Raw genomic sequence first — 21,220 nt, 5'->3', positions numbered from 1 at the left:
TGTCCTGCGTCATACAGCTCCATGGTGACAGCACCGAAGCTCTGCATACTGTTCATCCTGTTCCCGCTAAAGTCTTCACTCACCTCCAGGTGATACTAAATCTAGCTCCGATTTCTCCAGATCTTTCCTCCATCACTTCCTTTCAGACCATTTGCAATTTCCCCCTTAGCTTCTGCTTCCTCATTTGTGAAATTGGGATGATGAGCATGTCCTCTTTGGGTGTTGTGAGAAATGCATCTTCGCGTGTGTGTGTGTGTGTTTGTGTGTGTGTGTGTGTGTGTGTGTGTGTGTGTGTGTGTGTTAGATTCAGTTGTCACCTCTGATCCCCAGCTGAAGGGAGGGCTAAGGATTTTGGAGCCATAATCTTCTATGCAGCCACACACTCAAAGCTGTTGACCCAGCTTCTCACCTGGGCTTCCTTCCTGTGAGTCGTAGATAGAAGTCGTAGATGATGGCAGGGGCCCAGTGGCTGACGGCATTCCAGTACTGGGTTGTGAAGGTGTTGCTTGTGAGGTCAGCATTTGGCCTCCTAAAAGCCCTCTCAAATGGAATTTTTTCAAAGGTTGCCAAGACTTGGAATCCTGCGGGGGAAGGGTGGCAGTGAAGTAAGGAGTACCGTATTTTTCGGACCATAAGACGCACTTTTTCCCCCCCAGAAGTGGGGGGGAAAAGTCCCTGCGTCTTATGGTGCAAATATAGCCTACACATATACTTTAAAAAAAAGTTTTTTTACTTGCCCGGCTCTGTGTGGTCTCTGTGTGCTTGCCCGGCTCTAAAATGGTTCTAAATGCTGCTGTTTACTTTACAGGGTTGATTACATGTGTTTAAGACTGTGATGTTGGGTTTTATTGCACATAAAATATTTTAGGACACTATTTGTTTCAGAATCTTTTTTTCTTCATTTCCCTTCTCTAAAAACTGGTGCGTCTTATGGTCCGGTGCGTCTTATGGTCCGAAAAATACGGTAAGTCTGGAGCACATAAGCCCATTGTGGTGGATGGCATTTGCAATGGGTCAAAACAATAAAGAATAAGGATTTGCTCTATAGAGTCAAGAAACAATTTCTGAGATTACTAAGATTTTTATCCTGGAAAGTAATCACCTGCAAATTTTAGGCAGTGAATAGGTTAAAAATTGAATCCTTTTCTTAAAATCTTTAAACAACTTCTAGAAGAAATAGTTTTAATCGGTATAGTGAATGTTATTCAGAAAAACTTAAACCCATCATTCAATTCCAAGGGAATGGTTCTAAAAGCCCCAAGACAGAGCCTAGGGGCCCTATTTCCTTGTTTTGATCACTACTTTAGGAACCATCAGGAAAGTTTCTTAACATTTTACGTAAACCTTATAAAGGGCTACTTAAACCTTAAACCTAAGGGCTTCAGGGAGAGGAGGCTGTAAAGGCAGGACTCCTATGTGCTGGTTCACTTCAAAAACCACAGTCATCTTTGGGATTTCTACTTCTCTGGGAATACATCAGACTCAATTGTCTACTCTTATCTCCAGAGATTTTTTTCATAATGTTTTTTCTTTATATATTTTCAGTTAGGAAAATCCATGTTAAAATTTTTTAAATGTATATTTGCAAAGTCAGTAATAATTTTCAATATTCATTTGTGTTCTTTTTTCATTTTATGTAGAATTTTCAAAGAATCTGCATAAATGCATTATTGAGTTATAATAAGATTATTTCTTTAAAAGACACCACTTGGAAATCTATATAAAAAATACATACCCTATATAGAAAAGATTCTCAAGAAACATCTGATCCAGAAATCTGGACTGCTTTCCTCCCAGAGGAATTCATATGTACTTTTAAGAATTACTAGTGGAGCAGTTACTACACATTCCTGGGAGGCAAGAGACCTGTCTTCTATCTCAGGCACCAGTTCCCCATATGAATTTGAATAGATCATTTATTCTCTGGGACCCCTATGTTAAATAAAGCAACCTCCAGGATTATTTTTAAGATCACTTTGAACTCCAAGATTCTATAATTTCACAAAACAAATATTAAGAATTATTAGCATGGAAGAAGACTATTTTGAATCTCAGCAATAGAATTTACATGTAACATCTTTTTATTTAAGAGCTCAAAATATCTTGTTTTTGTGAACTACTACTAATGCCTCTTTTTATGATTGATATCTTACAATAATTCTATTATTGTGGTATAGGAGATATATTTTTATATTTTTATTTCCAAATGTTTTCAGAATTATTTATTGATAGATAACCTAAACAACTGGATATATGCTCTAAAGAACTTTTCAGCTAGAGAATTTCACTTAATTTTCATTGAAGTAATAACTTGGCAGATAGCACATTTGAGTGTTCTGAAATAGAAATCAGATTCTAAAATATTAAGTACATTTGATTTTTTTCCTACATCTAGTACTTAAAAATAGGTAGGTGATCTAAAGTTTCAGATTTTGACAAGAAAACTCCTAAATTGACGAAGGAGTTCAAGATTGGTTACATAATTTCCTATTTTATGCAGGATTCATTAATTCAACCAGTCAACCTCAAGGTTCCTCTTTTTTAAAGGAAATATTTTTATTGATTTGTAGAGAGAGAGAAAGGGAGAGGGAAAGAGAGAAAAACATTAATGTGAGGGCAAAACATCAATCAGCTACCTTCTGCACCTCAGTCATGCCCCCTTGCCTGGGAATCGAACCAGCAATCTTTTGGTGCACAAGAGTGCACCCAACTGAGCCACACCAGCCAGGGATCAAGTTGACTTTTATGGCTAACTGCATAATTAGTGAAGAGTATCCCTGACTCAATAACAGTTTACATTGTTGGGCTTTTCTAAATCTACTTTGTCGTTTCACATGGCAGGGATGTAGCCATGTAGCAGAGTGGCTGCAGTAGGAACTGTGGCCCCACAGGATCAGAGTTTGATCACTGACATTGCTTATTGCTGACTTCTACTTGGTTTCACTTATTTTTTTAAATCTCTATAAATAACAGACCACTTATTGCTTATAATTATGCAGATGTTCCTACTGACCCTTCTTTGGCACATTATACTTAACTCTTACACATACACAGTTATAATTATTTTAGCTCTTTGTGTGTGTGTGTGTGTGTGTGTGTGTGTGTGTGTGTGAGTGTGTGAGTGTGTGTGTGTGTTTCTCCATTAGATTCTAAGCTTCATGACACAATTGATCTAATTTTTTCCCTGTGACAGACATAGTAGTGATGTAGTTACATTGCTATGGGCACTTACCCATTTTGCCCCAGTAACAGGGATTCAAGTTACCAGAAGTACAGTGGTAGATTAGCGTTGACTTTGGTCTGGAAATAGAAGAAAAATTAGGTAAATAAAACAAAATGGAGAACTCATCAAAGAAAGATAAGGGAAAATAATATGATGTAAAAAAAGGATGTGTCAATAATTCTCATGAGTAAGGTAACCTAGGCAACCTTCCTTCTTTTGGCTAAGCAAAATAGAAGAGGTGGAGGAAAAGTGTGTGTGTGTGTGTAAGAGATTGGAAATAGGTTGACATATTTGTGGAGCAAATGGAGGTGTCATGATGAGTTAGAAGAGACTAGCAGTTAGGGGCAGGAACCCTAAAGTTTAAAATGTATGGATATTGCTAAAGCAGAATTTTACAGACCAACCAACTGGAAGTTAGCAGGGTACATATTAACCCCTAGACAAAGAGGCTTCGGTGGTGATCCATTTGGGGACCCCTCTCTGATGCAGGGAGCTTTATTACTTTACTATCTCTAATAGACTTTGCTTTGCTGATCTCTCTGTCCATGAACTCATTCTTCGATTTTGCAAGACAGTGAACTCAGATCCGAACAGAAATTTTGGCATCAATGATGATGAGAATGATCATATTTCTAAATTATAGACATGTTTATTGGGCAAAACTACAGACTAGGCTTTTTCCTAAGTCCAACTAAGTCCTACTAGTTTGGAAAGTCTGACTCAACAAAATAACCAAAAACATTTAACTGTGTTTATCATTTACTAACAGAGCCAAATATGCAAATAACCAATTTTTTTCACCCTTTTTCTTTGTATCAGTAAATACATGGTGGTCTGAACTTGAGGCTTTTATCAGGAACTGAGCAGGTCAGTGAAACAGAATATGCTCTCATTTTATTCCTCCTTTTCTCCTTTGTTTTTAAAACAGGAAGTTCTATTTTAGATTCATAAAAAGAAAAGCTTTTTTTGTTATCAAGAATTATATGATTTGCCTAACCCATATGGCTCACTGGTTCGATTCCAATTCAATTCCCTGCCTGGGTTGCAGGCTCAATCCCTAGTAGGGGGTGTGCAGGAGGCAGCTGATCAATGTTTCTCTCTCATCCATGTTTCTGTCTCCCTATCCCTCTCCCATCTGCTCTCTCTACAAAGTCAATAAAAACATATTTTTAAAAAGAATTATGTGGATTAATAATTTAAAGGGTGTTACTTTATGATCAATGAAGTACTAAATAGTTCTTATAAACAACTCAATGCATATATTTGGAACTATGTAAAATATCGAAATATATATTCTGTCACATTTGGGGTCTTCTACAATACAATGCATGTATTTTGAAAATAGGCCTAATATATTCATCCTCCTTATCATTAAATATACGAAAGAAAGCCAGATTAGCATCCTCACCTCTGAACTGCTGTGTACCATCCTACAGCCAACGTGAGATTGACGACTATATCAACGGGAATCACATCTGCCACAGCCATTGGAGTAGCTCTCAGGGCCCGGAGGAACCCTTTCCCCGTCTGCTTGGGAAGAAGAACATAATATATTGAGCCAGGTCGTAAGTAAGAACTGGAGCTAATTAGTAATAACAGCTTCCATTGACCCACTGCTTCTGAGGCTACTATACCAAGGCTGATGTCACAGCCTGTCCAGCCTTCCAGCCACGTTCATCTCAAATGCCAACACTTCTATGAACCTCTATGAGTGGTCCTTATGTTCCTTTAGGTTGTGAAAGCCCTCAAAGTTGTGAGAGCTAATTATTTAGTTAATTAACAAACACCAAGAAGAGTTTTTCACATCTTAAAAATTAATTTATATGCATTAAGTTTTCCCCAACTTCCCATTTATACTGTATTATTTTACCATTTCTTAATGATGTTTTCTGCTAGTGCTTACTACTTTATAAGCAAGAGCAGAAACTAGAAGTTTAATAAATATTTATTTTAAAAAATTAATAAAATTCTACCATTTAACAACTTTGGTATTACTTGGGAAAAGGACATCATTGTTTACTTTTCCTTTGATATCTTAGTTCACCTCATATAATAGATTGCTGATGTTATATAGATGGAAGAATTGGGAATTATTCGTATTAATAATCAGTTAATAACTAAAAAGTTGTGTTTGTTTTATGAATTATTTATACCCTACCTATTTCCAACATCGATTTTCAGTGGTTGTTAGCACTTTCTTATATTCCTAATTTGTTGTAACTGATTCCCCCTCCTTTAGGCATAAGAAACCAGTTTGGAAACTTTTAGATAACTGAATGTACAGTTTTGTAAACAGTGTAATAAGACACACTCATGTGAAAATAATTAACTCTATTCTAAGTTACCAAATGTCCACCCATAACTAAGCCTTAAAGAAGAGGAAGGCAGGTAGAGAATAAAAAGAGAGAAGCTGCTAGACAAGAAAAACAAAAACAAAACAAACAAACAAACCAAAAAACAGAAGGTTTGTTCTCACTATCTTTGACAAGTGCTCATAATTCACTGTCTTATATTTGAATTTTAGTTCCTATTGGACCTAGCTCTGAGAACACAGCCAGTGTCTGAGGTACGAGGTTTGTAAGATGTAAACTCAGAGAATTGAATTGCTGTTCATTGTCCTTAAGAGTGGAGCTGTGGTTCTGGTCCTAAAATGCTTCACTATGAACTGTGATGCCCCCCAGCTCAGGATGACCCAGTCTTTACGGCAGGGGGACACGCACACAGGACTGCTGACCCAGAGGAACCAGTGACGTTTCTCCTGGTCTGTGAGAGGCTTGCTGAAAAGTGTTTCCCAAATCCATCCATTTTTAATCTGAAATTTTTGCCCGAGTTGGTGGTTTTCTTTCTTGTATCTATTAAGGACTGGTTTCTGATGTATTTATATGCATTTATATAATTTATATCTACACACAGAAACTCTTGTATGTGTTTTGTAATCAAGAATATAATAATCTCTGTGAATATGATTTTTATTGTATCATCAGTTCGCTGCATTCACGCAAGCTATTAATGATCTGCCAAAAATAGGAAACACCCCCATCTTGTGGTAATGATAGGGAACTACAGTCATGGTCCTCCATGCACAAGGGCCTTCCAAAAAGAAAACTCCTAAATGGTCATCGATATCACAGTATATGTTTTTCTGATAATAAAATTCACAAATAAAAATAATTTTATCTTGCCTCTATTTTACAACCCCATAACTGAGATAAATACTTCAATTGTAGTTAGTAAAGTAACATTTATGGTTTGGGATCAATGAAGTTGTTAGTTACTATCCCTCTACCACCTTTCAAGGAGTTATTTCCACATTAGTATACATACCGCAATAATGAGTCCACTAGGTCCATTTAAGTTATCAACCCAACCCTAAAATAAAGAAGAAGATCTCTATTGATTACACATGTCAGAAAAGTGTAACACCTTTGGAACATTTGCAATCTAATCTTGATACATTTCAAACAGGAGCACTGAGATCCCAGCTAATATAATTGTCTATCACCCACAAGATCAATGGCAAAACACTGCATATTTTCTGCACATTATTCATGAAATAATTAAAATTCTGCCAGGAGGAGCCATGGGTAGTTTCAAGCTATTTTAATAACATCTTGGGGTCTAAATAAGACCTGCTAACCAATTCATCAGTCATCATTTTCCTCCAGCTCGGGACTGATTTTTGTCTTCCTGGGGGAACACTTCAAACATGATTTGCAGGAATTATCCATTTCTAGAGGATTTTAAGATTCATACCATCCAAGTTTGTATTAGCTTGCTTAGAGATGTTAGAGGAGAGATTATGCTTAGGAGACATAGGAAAAAAAATGTATTTTTGAGTTTGTCTCCTTAGCCCTAAGCAAGTCAGTGCACTGTATTATTTCTGTTTCTTCATCTGTAAAAGTCAAAATGCACGTGTAAAATGGGAGAGGAGAGGGGAGAAGATGCATGGATTATTTGCTGAGCGGTTGTTGGGACCAGGCACTGCGGAGCACTCCCCATACACTATCTCATAATCTCTGCAAAGTGGGGAGCAGCAGCCCAGTTTCACCGGTGAGTCGACTCAGAAGTCTGCTTTATCTGCCCTAAAACTTCACAGAATTGCTTTGGAGAAGGAAATATATTCCAAAGTGCTTTTAAAAGGACAGAGCAGTACCCAGACATCAACGGTGACTATTCCCAAGATGAGAAGCTTTTGTGAGCTTTGTGATTTACCCTGGTAGTAGTGATGCCACCGATTTTGCCATTAAGAACAGTCTGCTAAATTTTTTATTTTATTTCTTATTTAAAAAAAATGTTTATTGGTTTTTAGAGAGAGAAGAAGGGAGAGGGAGAGAGAGATAGAAACATCAATGATGAAAGAGAATCATTGATTGGCTGCCTCCTGCAAACCCCATCCTGGGGATCGAGTCTGCCACCTGGCAGGTGGCCTTGACCAGAATCGAACCTGGGATCCTTCTGTCCACAGGCTGATACTCCATCCACGGAGCCAGACTGTCTAGGGCCAGTCTGCTACATTTAAACTATAGTGGGAAAGGAAAGAAATGAAACTACCTCTAATGGATATTTAAGACTAGAGTTAACGAGAAGCTAATTTAAAATCTCCACCCAACTCCAGATCAGTAAATCCCAGAGGAGTTTCAGGCTAAATAATTCCTGAACCAAATTTTGCCCTAATATAGCGGGTTCATGTTTGATTTTCTGCACTCAGTTATACATCCTGGGAGAGGAGGGGTGCAGAGAGAGAGAGAAAGAGAGGAGAGAGAGAGAGAGAGAGAGAGAGAGAGAGAGAGAGAGAGAGAGAGAGATCAGAAAGCAACTGGGCTAGAAGGACGCTGGCCTGGAAGCAGAGCAAGGAATCTTTGAAGGGGTGAAAGGACTTACAGGGAAAGGCTCCTGCCAGGTTGCTCCCACAATGGAGGGCCTCACGATGGCAACGTTTAGGTTGCCGCCTTCCTGCTGCACCACCATCTCCCCCAAGGCCTTGGTGTAGGTGTATGTATTGGGCTGGTCCCCAATCAGCTTGGGCGTGATCTCATCAATAATAGCATCATCTAACCACCTAAAGTGAGTCGGAGGAAAAAAGAATTCCAGCAACAAATGTTACGTAATAGACTGAAAAACACTGTGGGCCACAGACAAATAAAACATCCACGTTGTAGTTTGAGTTCTGGAATTGAGAACATTCACTGGAGAGTGAGGCTGAGTGTGAACCTATCCAAATCATGTACAATGGCTGAACCCAATCTGACCAGGTAAATCCCACCTCCTCCAACCTAGATGGACAAGTTTAACAGCCATGCAATCTACTACTTTATTGCAAACTAGAGGCCTGGTGCACAAAATTTGTGCACAGGGGTGTGTGGGGGAGATCCCTTAGCCTGGCCTGCACTCCCTTGCAATCTGGAACCACTAGTTCCTAACCGCTGGCCTGCCTGCCTGTCTGACAGACCCTAACCACTCTGGCTGCCTGCCTGATCACCACTAACCACTCTGCCTGCCTGACTGATTGCCCCTAACCACTTACCTGACTTCCTGATAACCCCTGACCACTCTGTCTGCCTGCCTGATCTTCCGCAACCCCTCTACTTGCCTGTCTGATTGCCTCTAACCATTTCTGCTTGCCTGATCACCCTAACTGCTCCCCTGCCTGTCTAATGCCCTTAACTGCTCCCCTGTCTGCTGGATTGCCCCTAACCACTCTGCCTGCCTGCTGTCTCCCACAACCACCTCTGCCTGCCTGATCTGAAACTGCCTCTGCCTGTCTGCCTGATTGCCCCTAACTGCTCCATAGCCTGCCTGACTGTCCCTCACTGTTCCCCTAACTGCCTCTGCCTTGGCCCCCACCATCACAGCTTAGTCCAGAAGGATGTCCAGAACGACATCTGAAAGGTCATTTGGCTGTTTGGTCATATTACACTTTTATTGGTATAGATAATTTCTATCTTCAATGACCTTCTCTCCAACAGGGTCAGAAGTATATGTTCATGGAACATGTTTGTGAGTGCCAATCATGAGCCCAGGAACATGTTGGGTGCATTTATGGCTTTTAAAAAGCTCTCTCTCTAAGGTGCTTCTGTGGCCACCCCACTCAGTCATTGCCATCCAGTTAAAACCCAATGCATCAATCAATCTTGCAAATTTCAGCTTTTAATTTTTAAAATTCCATTCAATGCCTCAACAAATGAAAGCAACTACTAGTACTTTCAGCAGACTTAAAAAATATTTTAACAAATCTATGAAAATATTTTGAAGGTCTGTTTAGAATCTATGTTAATAAGTTGGTAATTATTTCCAATGAATTCTGAAAGGCCTTAATAACTACTAAAAGTCTATCAAGTGGAGTGGTTACAGTACTCTGAAGCAGTGGTAATAGTGATTATTGAACATTTCTACTTATAACAAGACATATATATATAAATAACTGAGTTACCATGGCATCAGTCCAATCCTTTCTTTAAAGGTGTCAGAAGCATTTTTAATAATCTTAAAGTCTACTGCAGTTCTTAAAAGAGCAATACAATTATTGTCAATTAAATACTTAATGCTTTTCTTTGCTGGCAGACCTATTTGGTCAAACTTTTGGTATAATATAGTTTTTAAAAATTAGATTTCTTAACTGTGTTAGTGTGAATTGACACATTTATTTCTGTCTTATAAAACTGAGCTCAGTCATACTATTTTGATTGTAGAAAAATCTTAGCTGTTACCACATTGCTCCCGTGGCATACTGGTGAACAGTTAAGATGTGTTTACACCAGGACTTGTTCAGAAACTCCACTCTCCATTTTAACACCTCTCCCTTGATGTTGGAGTAGAACATAAGCATTGTCTATGATGTTTGGGGTTTTTTTCTCTGCAGCTATCTATTAGTATTGGATGCTTTCTAGATACTCACATGCCTTTTGCTTAAATTGAATAGGGAAAGTTTGAGAAGTTCCTAGAATTAAAAAGCTGTGGTACACTGACTAGTACACTATGGAATACTATGTAGCTATAAAAGAAAAACCTGTATCTTATTCTTTAGACAGCATGGAGGAACCTGGAGAGTATGCATTAAGTGAAATAAGCCAGTTAGAGAAAGATAAGTATCACATGATCTTATTTATATGTGGAATCTAATGAACAAAATAAACTGATAAACCAAATAGATCCAGAGACACTGAAGCATGAAACAGACTGATGAACCTCAGAGGGAATGAGGGTGAAGATGGACAGGAAGAGATTAACTAAAGAACTTACATGCATATATGCATAACTCATGGATAGATGAAAGAGCAGTGAAAGCATGGAGAGGATAAGTTGGAGGGGGCCAATGGAGAGAAAAAGGGAACATTCGTAAGGATTTCAACAATAAAGATAAATTTAAAACAACTCCAAATATTCAGAAAAAATAATTATATGGCCACCACCTAAGGGTTGGGAGAGAATGTGGAATAATGTAGGCAGTTCTCCATCCTTATAATAATGTTACCTTTACCTCATTTTATCTGGGGGCCACAGTGAGTTAACTAACCTAAGACCATTTCTCTCCCAGCAAGAACATACAAGTTACAAAAACTGGGCCAGAAAAAATAAACCCTAATTTCTTCTTGTTCTTGTTCTTCTTGTTGTTCTCCTCCTCCTCCTTTTTCTTCTTTTTGTTTTTGTTCTCCTCCTCCTCTTTCTATTCTTCTGTTGTTCTTGTTCTTCTTCTCCTTCTTGTTTTTGTTCTTGTTCTTCTTCTTTTTTTAATTTTTTAATTTTTTTAAAAAAATATATTTTTATTGATTTTTTTACAGAGAGGAAGAGAGAGGGATAGAGAGTTAGAAACATCAATGAGAGAGAATCATCAATCAGCTGCCCCTTGCAAACGCCCTACCGGGGATGTGCCCACAACCAAGGTACATGCCCTTGACTGGAATTGAACCTGGGACCTTTCAGTCCACAGGCTGACGCTCTATCCACTGAGCCAAACCGGTTTCAGCATGTTCTTGTTCTTCCTATTCTTGTTGTTGTTGTTGCCAAACCGGTTTCACCATATTCTTGTTGTTGTTGTTGCTACTGCCAAACCGGTTTCAGCATGTTGTTGTTGTTGTTGTTGCTGCATGTTGTTGTTGTTGTTGTTGTTGTTGCTGCCAAACCAGTTTCAGCATGTTGTTGTTGTTGTTGTTGGTTTCAGCATGTTGTTGTTGTTGTTGTTGTTCTTCTTCTTCTTCTTCTTCTTCTTCTTGTTTTTGTTGTTCTCCTCCTTCTCCTCCTCATCCTATTGTTGTTGTTGTTGTTCTTCTTCTTCTTCTTGTTTTTGTCCTTGTTCTTCTTGTTCTTGTTCTTCTCCTTTTCTTCTTCTTCTTCTTCTTGTTCTTCTCCTCCTCCTCCTCCTCCTCCCCTATCCTTGTTGTTATTCTTCTTCTTGTTCTTGTTCTTCTTGTTGTTGTGGTGGTTGTTGTTGTTGTTGTTCTTCTTCTTCTTCTTGTTTTTGTTTTTGTTCTCCTCCTCCTCCTCCTCCTCCTCCTCCTCCTCCTCCTCCTCCTCCCCCTATCCTTGTTGTTGTTGTTGTTCTTCTTCTTGGTTTTGTTCTTGTTTTTCTTGTTCTTGTTGTTGTTCTTCTTCTTCTTCTTGTTCTTGTTGTTGTTCTTCTTCTTCTCTTCTTCTTCTTCTTTTCCTCTTCCTCCTCCTTCTCCTCCTCCTCCTCCTCCTCTCATTCTTCTTGTTATTCTTGTTCTTGTTCTTCTTCTTTTTGTTCTTCTTCTCCTTCTCATTCTTCTCCCTTGTTCTTGTTCTTGTTCTTCTTCTTCTCTTCCTCCTCCTCCTCCTCCTCTTCTCATTCTTCTTATTGTTCTTGTTCTTCTTCTTGTTTTTGTTTTTGTTCTTGTTCTTCTTCTCCTCATTGTTGTTCTCCTCCTCCTCCTCTTCCTCTTCCTTTTTGTTGTTGTTGTTGTTCTTGTTCTTCTTCTCATTCTTCTCCATTGTTCTTGTTCTTCTTCTCCTTCTTCTCCTTCTTCTCCATTGTTCTTGTTCTTCTTCTCCTTCTTCTCATTCTTCTCCATTGTTCTTGTTCTTCTTCTCCTTCTTCTCATTCTTCTCCATTGTTCTTGTTCTTCTTCTCCTTCTTCTCATTCTTCTCCATTGTTCTTGTTCTTCTTCTCCTTCTTCTCCTTCTTCTCCATTGTTCTTGTTCTTCTTCTCCTTCTTCTCATTCTTCTCCATTGTTCTTGTTCTTCTTCTCCTTCTTGTTTTTGTTTTTGTTCTTCTTCTTGTTCTTCTTCTTCTTGTTCTTCTTCTCCTCCTTCTCATTCTTCTCATTGTTCTTATTCTTGTTCTTGTTTCCCTTCTTCTTCTTCTTCTTCACCGCCTTCTTCTTCTTCTTCTTCTTCTTCTTCTTCTTCTTCTTCTTCTTCTTCTTCTTCTTCTTCCTCCTCTTCCTCCCCACTTTACAGAGAGGAGGGTAACAAGTACGCACATCCCTGATGTCCTTTTCAGGGTGTACAATCAATTCATGCTCTTCTTTACCCAACTTTGATTTGCTGTTGTAGTTTGTTCTCCATTCATTTTAAAAACAGCAGGTAAGTTAGCATGAAAAAAAAAAGGGTATTTCCAAAATTAACCCAATGCCCATTGGCACACTTAAGAAGGCGTTTTGAACACACTGGTCCCAAATTCTAAACTTCTTAAATTGATTAGAAGGAAGCAAAAAGTTATTAAAGATTTTAAAAAGCAATGTGTGTGTGTGTGTGTGTGTGTGTACATGCCCACAATTTCCTCTAAATATTATTTACCTTTTTGGTTTAAAACTTATTGAATCAGCCTCTTAATATCATTCATCTATACCACATGTGTCAAACACAAGGCCCGCGGGCCAAATCCGTCCCGCCAGGTCTTGCAATGTGGCCCGCACCGCGCTGTCATCACTGCACTCCGCTGCGTTTCTATCACAATGACAGTTTATGACTGTTCAGTAAACCATTCGGCCCGCGATTTAGGCTGGATTTTAGATTTTGGCCCCTTCTCTGATTGAGTTTGACACCCCTAATCTATACAAATAAAAGCCTGGGTGGTTCTCATGACTTCCCACGATGCCCTCACATCATCACAAGTTGACTACCACAAGATGGCAGGCAGTGGGGTCAAACAGGCTAGCAGGGGAGGGCATTTGTGGGCAATCATGCTGGCAGGGATGGGCAGTTGGGGGCGACCAGGCCAGCAGGGGAGGGAAGTTGGTGGTGAGATCAGGCCAGCAGGGGAGCATAGTTGGGGGCAACCAGGCCTGCAGGGGATGGTAGTTGTGGGAGATCATGCTGGCAGGGATGGGCAGTTCGGGGTGACCAGACCTGTAGGGGAAGACAGTTGGTGGTGAGATCAGGCCAACAGGGGAGGGCAGTTGGAGGCGACCAGGCCAGCAGGGGAGGGCAGTTGGTGGTGAGATCAGGCCGTCAGGGGAGGAAAATTGGGGGAGAGATCGGGCCAGCATAGTTGGGGGCAACCAGGTCTGCAGGGGAGGGCAGTTGGGGGCCATCAGGCCAGCAGGGGAGGGCAGTTGGGGGGTTATTGGGCCTGCAGGGGAGGGCAACTGGGGATGACAAAGGGTGCAGGGGAAGACAGTTGGCCCAACCAGGCTGGCAAGGGAGGGCAGCTGGAGATGACCAGGCCAGCAGGGGAGGGAAGTTGGGGGAGACCAGGTTTGCAGGGGAGGGCAGGTAGGGGAAAACAGGCCTGCAAGGAAAGACAGTTGGGGATGAGATCAGGATGGCAGAGGATGGCAGTTGGGCACGACCAGGTTGTCAGGGAAGGGCAGTTGGGGGTGACCACACCTGCAGTGGAGGGCATGTGAGGGCAACCAGGCCTGCAGGGGAGGTCAGTTAGAGGTGACCAGGCCTGCAGGGGAGGGCAGCTGGGGACAACCAGGCCTGTAGAGGAGGGAAGTTGGGGGTGATTGGGCCTGCAGGGGAGGGCCGCTGGGGATGACCAGGGCTGCAGGGGAGGGCAGGTAGGGGCAAACTTGCCTGCAGGGGAGGGCAATTAGGTGCAACCAGATCAGCAAAGGAGGGCAGTTGGGGATGAGATCAGGACAGCAGGGGATGGCAGTTGGGCACGACCAGGTTGGCAGGGAGGACAGTTTTGGGCAACCAGATTGGCAGGGAAGGCAGTTGGGGGTGACCACATCTGCAGTGGATGGCATGTGGGGGTGACCAGGCCTGCAGAGGACAGTTAGGGGTGACCAAGCCTACAGGGAGGGCAGCTGAGGACAACCAGGCCTGCAGGGGAGGGCAGTTGGGAGAGAGATTAACCAGCAGGGGAAGGCAGTTGGGGGCCATCAGGCCAGTAAGGGAGGTTCAGTTCAGGGGAGATCAGGCAGTCAGGGGACGGCAGTTGGGAACAATCAGGCTGGTAGGGGAGGGCAGTTAGGGGCATGCAGCCTGGCAGGGGAGGGCAGTTGAGGGTGACTAAGCCTGTAGGGGAAGGCAGTTGGGAGTGTTCAGCCTGGCAGGGGAGGGCAGCTGGAGTTCACTTGGCCTGCAGGGGAGGACAGTTAGGTGTGACCTGGCCTGCAGGGGAGGACAGTTAGGGGTGACCAGGCCTGCACTATCGGGCAGCTGGGCATGACCAGGTCTGCAGGGGAAGGCAGCTGGGGGCTACCTGGCCAGCAGGGGAGGGCAGTTAGGGGCAACCAGACCTACAGGGGAGGGCATAAAGTGGTGACTTGGCCTGCAGGGGAGGACAGTTAGGTGTGACTAGGCCAGCAAAGGAAGGCAGTTGTGGGCTATCAGGACAGCAGGGGAGGGAAGTTGGTGATGAGATCAGGCTGGCAGGGGAGGGCAGTTGGGAGTGATCATGCCTGCAGGGGAGGACAGTGGGGGTGAGATCAGGTTGGCAGGGGAGAGCATTAGGGGCAACCACACCTGTAGAAGAGGGCAGTTGGGTGTGATCAGGTTGACAAGGTTGAAGAGTTAGGGGTGACCAGGCCTGCAGGGAAGGACATCTGGGGGCAACCAGGCCTGCAAGGGAGGATAGTTAGGTATAATGAGGCCTGCAGGGGAGGGCAGTTGGGGGTGACCAAGCCTATAGGGGAGGGCAGTTAGGGTTGACCAGATCTGCAGGTGAGGGCAGCTGGGGGCAACCAGGCCTGCAGGGTTGGGCAGCAACACCATAAGGGGAAGAAAGTTGGGGCCATCAGGCTGGCAGGGAAGGGCAGTTGGGGGTGAAATCAGTCCAGCAGGTAAAGGCATTTTGGGGTGAGATCAGGCCTGCAGGGAGGGCAGTTGGGGTTAACCAGGCCTGCAGGGGAGGGCAGTTGTGGGCGATTAGGCCAGCAGGGGTAGGCAGATGGGAGTGACCAGGCCTTCAGGGAAGGCAGGTAGGTGCGACCAGGCCTGCAGGGAGGGCAGTTAGTGGTAACCAGGCTGGCAGGAGAGGACAGTTGGGGGTAACCAGGCCTGCACGGGAGGACAGTTAGGGTCAACCAGGCCTACAGGCAAGGGCAGCTGGCGGCAACTAGGCCTGCAGGAGAGGGCAGCTGGGGACAACCAGGTCTGCAGGGCAATAAGGGGAAGAAAGTTGAGGGTCATCAGGCTGGCAAGGAAGGGCAGTTGGGGATGAAATCAGTCCAGCAGGTAAAGGCATTTGGGGGTGAGATCAGGCCTGTATGAAAGGCAGTTAGGTGTGACCAGGCCTGCAGGGGAGGGCAGTTGGGGGCAACTAGGCTGGCAGGATAGGGCAGTTGGAGGTGTCCACGCCTGCAGGGGAGGCCACTGGGGGTGACCAGGCCAGCAGGGAAGGACAGTTGGGGGTGATCAGGCCGGCAGGGGAGGGCTGTTGGGGCAATTGGGCTGGCAGAGTAGGGCAGTTGGCATGATCAGGCTGGCAGGGGAGCAGTTAGATGTTAATCAGACTGGCAGGGGTGATTAGGGTGGGAGGCAGAAGCAGTTAGGGGCGATCAGGCAGGCAGGCAGGTGAACAGTTAGCAGCCAGCAGTCCCTATTGTGAGAGGGATGTCTGACTACCAGTTTAGGCCAGATCCCTGTGGGGTCCCTGATTGGAGATGGCGTAGGCCGGGCTGAGAGACAACCCCCCCCCCCCCCCCCCATGCATGAATTTCATGCACAGGATCTCTAGTGACTTCATAATTTATGTATTTAATAAATGAGACAGTGAGAATATATACTTTTCCTCCCAATTTTTTAATTCATTAAGCAGGGCAAGGTGACCAGTGTACTAGGCAAAGCTTTCAGAGTAAGCCTTATGGTAACGAATGTCTGTTCTCTCATCTGAATTAGTTCTTTCCTTGATTAATGCAATCATCATGTTCTATGTACTTGCTCACCAGTCTGTTTCCCCACTTTTCCAGTAGAGTATAGATTATGCTTTTTATCTCTGTTCCTACCCCCAGAACCAGCTATTTAATCAGTAAATTGGTGCTCTGCCAGAGGATGGTCTTGATTGGCCAATTTACATTCTGTAGAAGGTTTTGGTAAGCTGAGATGGCCAATGATAGGAGGGAATGGGTGGACTCAGAAGGAGCTGAGGTTGTAGGAAGACCGTGGGAAAGGGGATGACTTTGTAGAGAGTGGAGCAGTTGTGGTGGAGGAAAGTGTTGAAAGAAGAAGTTCTGTATATTTTGACCAACTTTAATTTGTCAGTGTTGGCTTCAGGGTAAATTTAAATATATTACCAGGGAGAGAAATATGTATCTGAGCTTGTGTTGAATGAACCTTTGTATTTTCCTCCAAATGTATTGAGCACTTAATTTGGTCTCCAGTGGCCTGACAACATGACAATTATTCAACTTGGTCATATTAAAAGTACACAGAATTTTCAATTTTGTGTCAGTTACTTAGATGCCATCTTTAGATAATGTAATCTGGAAAGTAAAAAAGATCAAGAAACACTTTTTTTTTTCTTTTTTCTTCCCCCCCCCCCCCCCCCCGCCCCAACACATGGCAAATTAGCTGTGGCTTTGGGTGACCTGGTAGCTTCAAAAGTGTGATTTTTAGTACATACAAATCTATTAAGGACTTTTTATTGAATTAGACCATCAATAAATTAAAGGACACCGGAAGGTAGGGGTGTGGGAAAAAGAGGCTACACAGGTTACAGAACAGGAGTGAACCCCACTGCTGATGCAAACTGCTCAACAAGAAAGCACTTTAACACACTGTTTCCCAGATCGACCAGCTCAACTCACGTGAGGCCTCGGATAAACTTCCAGATTCCTATGGTGGTTTTAAGGTATCACTGTGAAACCACTAATTCCATTTTTTAGGGCTGATAACCCAATAATTTGGTGATTCTCATGGCTGGGCAAATTGGGGAATTACTAATTTAAAAGAATTCCACTTCACAAATTTAAGTCATTACGACTTAAATTAGGATTAGCTCTCAGAAAGGCATTGCTTCTTTGAGTAAAAAAATCAATATAATGAAGGTTTAAAAGAAGTAAATTCCAGGCCATAGCCAGTTTGGCTCAGTGAATAGACATCAGCCTGCAGACTGAAGGGTCCCGGGTTCAATTCCAGCCAAGGGCACATGTGCTCTCTATTCCCAGTAGGAGGTGTGTAGAAGGCAGCCAATCAATAATTCTCTCTCATCATTGATGTTCCTATTTCTCCCTCCCTCTCTCTTCTGCTCTGAATAATAAAAATAAAAAAAAATAAAAAAAAATTCCTGGTAATAGAAATGCAAGTTGTGACAGTATGCATATTCTAATCTGGTAGCTAATTAAATATGTGTGAGGCCCATATGCAAAGCATTACCATTTTTATTGTATCTCCAAATTCACAAAGGTGTTTTTTTGTTTGTTTGTTTAGTTTTTAATCTGTTGCCATGCCCATTCTGGTCCGCCCCACCTCTGGATCTCTGGTAATGGGTCTGCTTGCCTCTGGCTACTCCTCAAGCCAATCTGTGTACAATCCTTCCCCATCCATAACTACATTACCTACAGCTCACTTTCATCTAAGTCTTAACTTAATTTAAGCAAAATAAAACAACTGACTAAAGTCCCCCCCCCCCATCTCTCTCTCTGACTCTCTGTTTCTCTCTCTACACACACACACACACACACACACACACACACACACACACACACGGCTCTCCTTCAATGGATCCCCACTGCCTACAGAGCTACGTGCAGTCTTCTGCTTGGTATTCACAATCCTCTCAGGTGGTATTTGCAACCTTCACAGCAGGGCCCCAGCCTATCTTTCCAGCTTAATCGCTCATGGCTTCCCTGCACAGAGCAGGTATGCTACCAAAGTGGACTGACATCTGTATCCCAAATGTGCCCCAGGATTCCTGGCTCCAGTTGCTCTGCGTAGCATGCACCCCGATCCTGCCTGTTCTTCCAAGTCTATCTCCTATGCCTGTCTTAATAGTTTTTCCACTCCCTCCAATTCCATCAAATTAATATGTCCCATCTTCTCCACCACTCCCCAAATATAATTCTACCCTGCTCTGTTTGTGTTTGATTGTGAGCTCCTTGAGAGCATAATCTATATCTTAAAGAAGTACCTTTTGCCGGAACCGGTTTGGCTCAGTGGATAGAGCGTCGGCCTGTGGACTAAAAGGTCCCAGATTCTATTCCGGTCAAGGCATGTACCTTGGCAGCTAATCAATGTTTCTCATCTATGTTTCTAGCTTTTTATCCCTCTCTCTTCCTCTCTGTAAAAACTCAATAAAATATATTTAAAAAAAAAAAGCCTTTAGAAAGTACCTTTTAACCTCTGGCACTGCCAAGTCTGTGGGTAAACTGGAAGGACTAAAACCACGTGGCCAGAATCGCATGGCTATAGAGAAAATTCTCTTTATGACTTAGTGGATGAGAGCCTTTTCTCAGCATTTGTGCCTTTCTTATTATGCAGCAATAATATCAACTCTACAATATTATCTTAAGGAATTATCTGAAAGTGTCTGCTGACAATAGTTGCTCCCTTCTTAGTGCATATTTACTGAATTGATCTCAGCATGTCAAATAAAGCAGTAAATATGTGTGGGTCCATTTTTCTACTTCCTAACTAGTTATTTAAGGTTTTTATAAAGGTGTAAAAGCCCTTTACTTCCTCATTAGCTCCACTAAGAGAATTTACCTTGGCCTGAAAAAAATGGACAGCAGCAGCCCCAACACCCTATCTTTTCTGATCAGTTGTATCCATTAAAAAAAAAAAAAAAAAAATAGCTGCACTGAAAAAAGTGAAATTTCACTAGGAATCCCTGGTCCATGTATGCACATGAGTTCCTAAAGATGAATGTCACCAACGATGCAGAAGTTGGAAATATAAAGGCAGAGGTGAGTCAGTATGGTGGCACACCTCAGGATAAAATGTTTGTCATGGTTGTGATGAGGGGCAGAAGCAAGGCAGGTATAAGAGCCAAGAAAAGCAATTGCTCCATACTGATTAATGGCCATGCTTGTCATGTCAATTAAAAGCATTAACTCTTCATTGAAGTTTTAATTTTAAAATGTGTTTATGCTGAATTTTTATACTTCTACAATCAAATGTTATCTTTTGGGAACGGTTCAGGATTCTGGAAGCTTCAGATGTGTGCTGAAGGGAGGGAGTGGAGAAAGGGAGCAGTGGGCTGTGGGCGGGACAGGAAATGGGTGGGCTGGGAAGGATGGGGCAGGGATGGTACTTATCACATTGAGGCTCACAGTCCCATTCCCTTTATTAACAACACTGAGGAGGATATCCTCATTTGGGCTTAGGCAACTAGGAAAGATTTTTTGGGAAAAAAGTACAAATCATCTTTTATTTCCCAGACTGGAATTCCCATTAAACTGGCTTTCTGGGAAAATAAGTTCATTTTATGGGTGATTCTCTTTATTTTATTATTCTATTTTTCAGCTTTACTAAGGTATAATTGACAAGTAAAATTATAAAATATCTGCAGTGTACATTGTAATGATTTTATATAGGTACTAGAGGCCCAGTTCACGAATTTGTGCCTAGGTGTGGTCTGGCTGGTCTGACCCCAATCAGGGAAGATCAGGGCAGGGCCTGTCAGGAGGAGGAGACAGCGGGAGGTTGGCTGGCAGGCCTGCCCCAATCGGGGCCCAATCAGGGCTGGGCCAGCTAGGGGAGGGGCCAAGGATGATTGACCAGTGAACCCTGCCCCCAATTGAGGTGGGGTGGTGGTTGGGGTCAGGGTAAGCCATGGGAGTGGCTGTGAACAGTGGGCCAGCTGGCCCTGCCCCCAAATAGGGTGTGGGAGCACCAATTTGGGGTCAATGGCTGGGGGAGGGAACATGGGAGGTTGGCCAGTCAGCCCCACCTTTGATTAGTGTGGGGGGGCTGGTCAAGGGTAGAACTGGGTGGGGGTGGGACTGCAGGCCAATCAGGATGATGGGGGCTGATCAGGGGTGGGGCCAGTTGTGGGGAGGGGCTGTGGGCAGTGGGCCAGCCAGCTCTACCCCCACATGGGATGGGGGCTAACTGGGGCTAGCTCCTGGGGAAGGGGCCATGGATGGTTGGCCAACTGGCCCTGCCCATGATTGGAGGTGGAGCTGACTGGGGGGAGGGGCTGTGGGCTGACTGAAGTGGCAGGGACCATTGGGGGTGGGGCCATATGGGGAGGGGCTATAGTTTGGCTGGCAGGTCCCACCCCCTAATGGGGTAGGGGGGGGGTGAACAGGGGTGGCCAGCCAGGGGAGAGGCTGAAGGCTGATAGGGGTGGAGGGGGCCCAGTGGGGGTAAGGGTAGATGGGTGAAGGGGCTGCAGGACATTGGAGTGGGATAAACCAATAGGGGGTGGTTTCAGCCATTGAGAAGAGCTGGGGCGGGGAAGGAGTGTTGGCTGGCTGCCTTGCCCTTGATCGGTGTGGGAGGCTGATCAGGAGCAGGCTGGTTGGAAGAAAGGGCCATGGAAGATTGGCTGGTCCACCCCACCCTCCCATTTGGGTGGTTTGCTGGCTGCAGTGGTTGTCATAGCGACCAGCCATTCTGGTCATTACAACATTCTGGTCGCTGGTTTTTTATATATATGTAGACTAGAGGCCTGGTGCATATTCCCTCCTTATTGGCTGTGGGT

General features: G+C 43.4%; 1 protein-coding gene across 1 annotated transcript in view; it reads right to left on the bottom strand.

Annotated features, from left to right (window-relative positions):
* Positions 1 to 21,220, bottom strand: part of FAR2 (fatty acyl-CoA reductase 2) — a 125,607-nt gene that overhangs the window by 8,949 nt on the left and 95,438 nt on the right. Inside the window, exons 5-9 of the mRNA XM_045587882.1 lie at positions 8,105 to 8,282; positions 6,548 to 6,592; positions 4,632 to 4,750; positions 3,233 to 3,300; positions 410 to 581 (exon numbers count right to left, since the gene is read on the bottom strand). Coding sequence (XP_045443838.1) covers positions 410 to 581; positions 3,233 to 3,300; positions 4,632 to 4,750; positions 6,548 to 6,592; positions 8,105 to 8,282 — 582 coding nt within the window. The remainder of the gene's footprint in view (positions 1 to 409; positions 582 to 3,232; positions 3,301 to 4,631; positions 4,751 to 6,547; positions 6,593 to 8,104; positions 8,283 to 21,220) is intronic.

The sequence above is a fragment of the Pipistrellus kuhlii genome, unplaced genomic scaffold (assembly GCF_014108245.1).
Source record: "Pipistrellus kuhlii isolate mPipKuh1 unplaced genomic scaffold, mPipKuh1.p scaffold_m20_p_3, whole genome shotgun sequence".
In the NCBI taxonomy this organism is placed as follows: domain Eukaryota; kingdom Metazoa; phylum Chordata; class Mammalia; order Chiroptera; family Vespertilionidae; genus Pipistrellus; species Pipistrellus kuhlii.
This window is presented reverse-complemented; position numbering and strand designations above follow the sequence as displayed.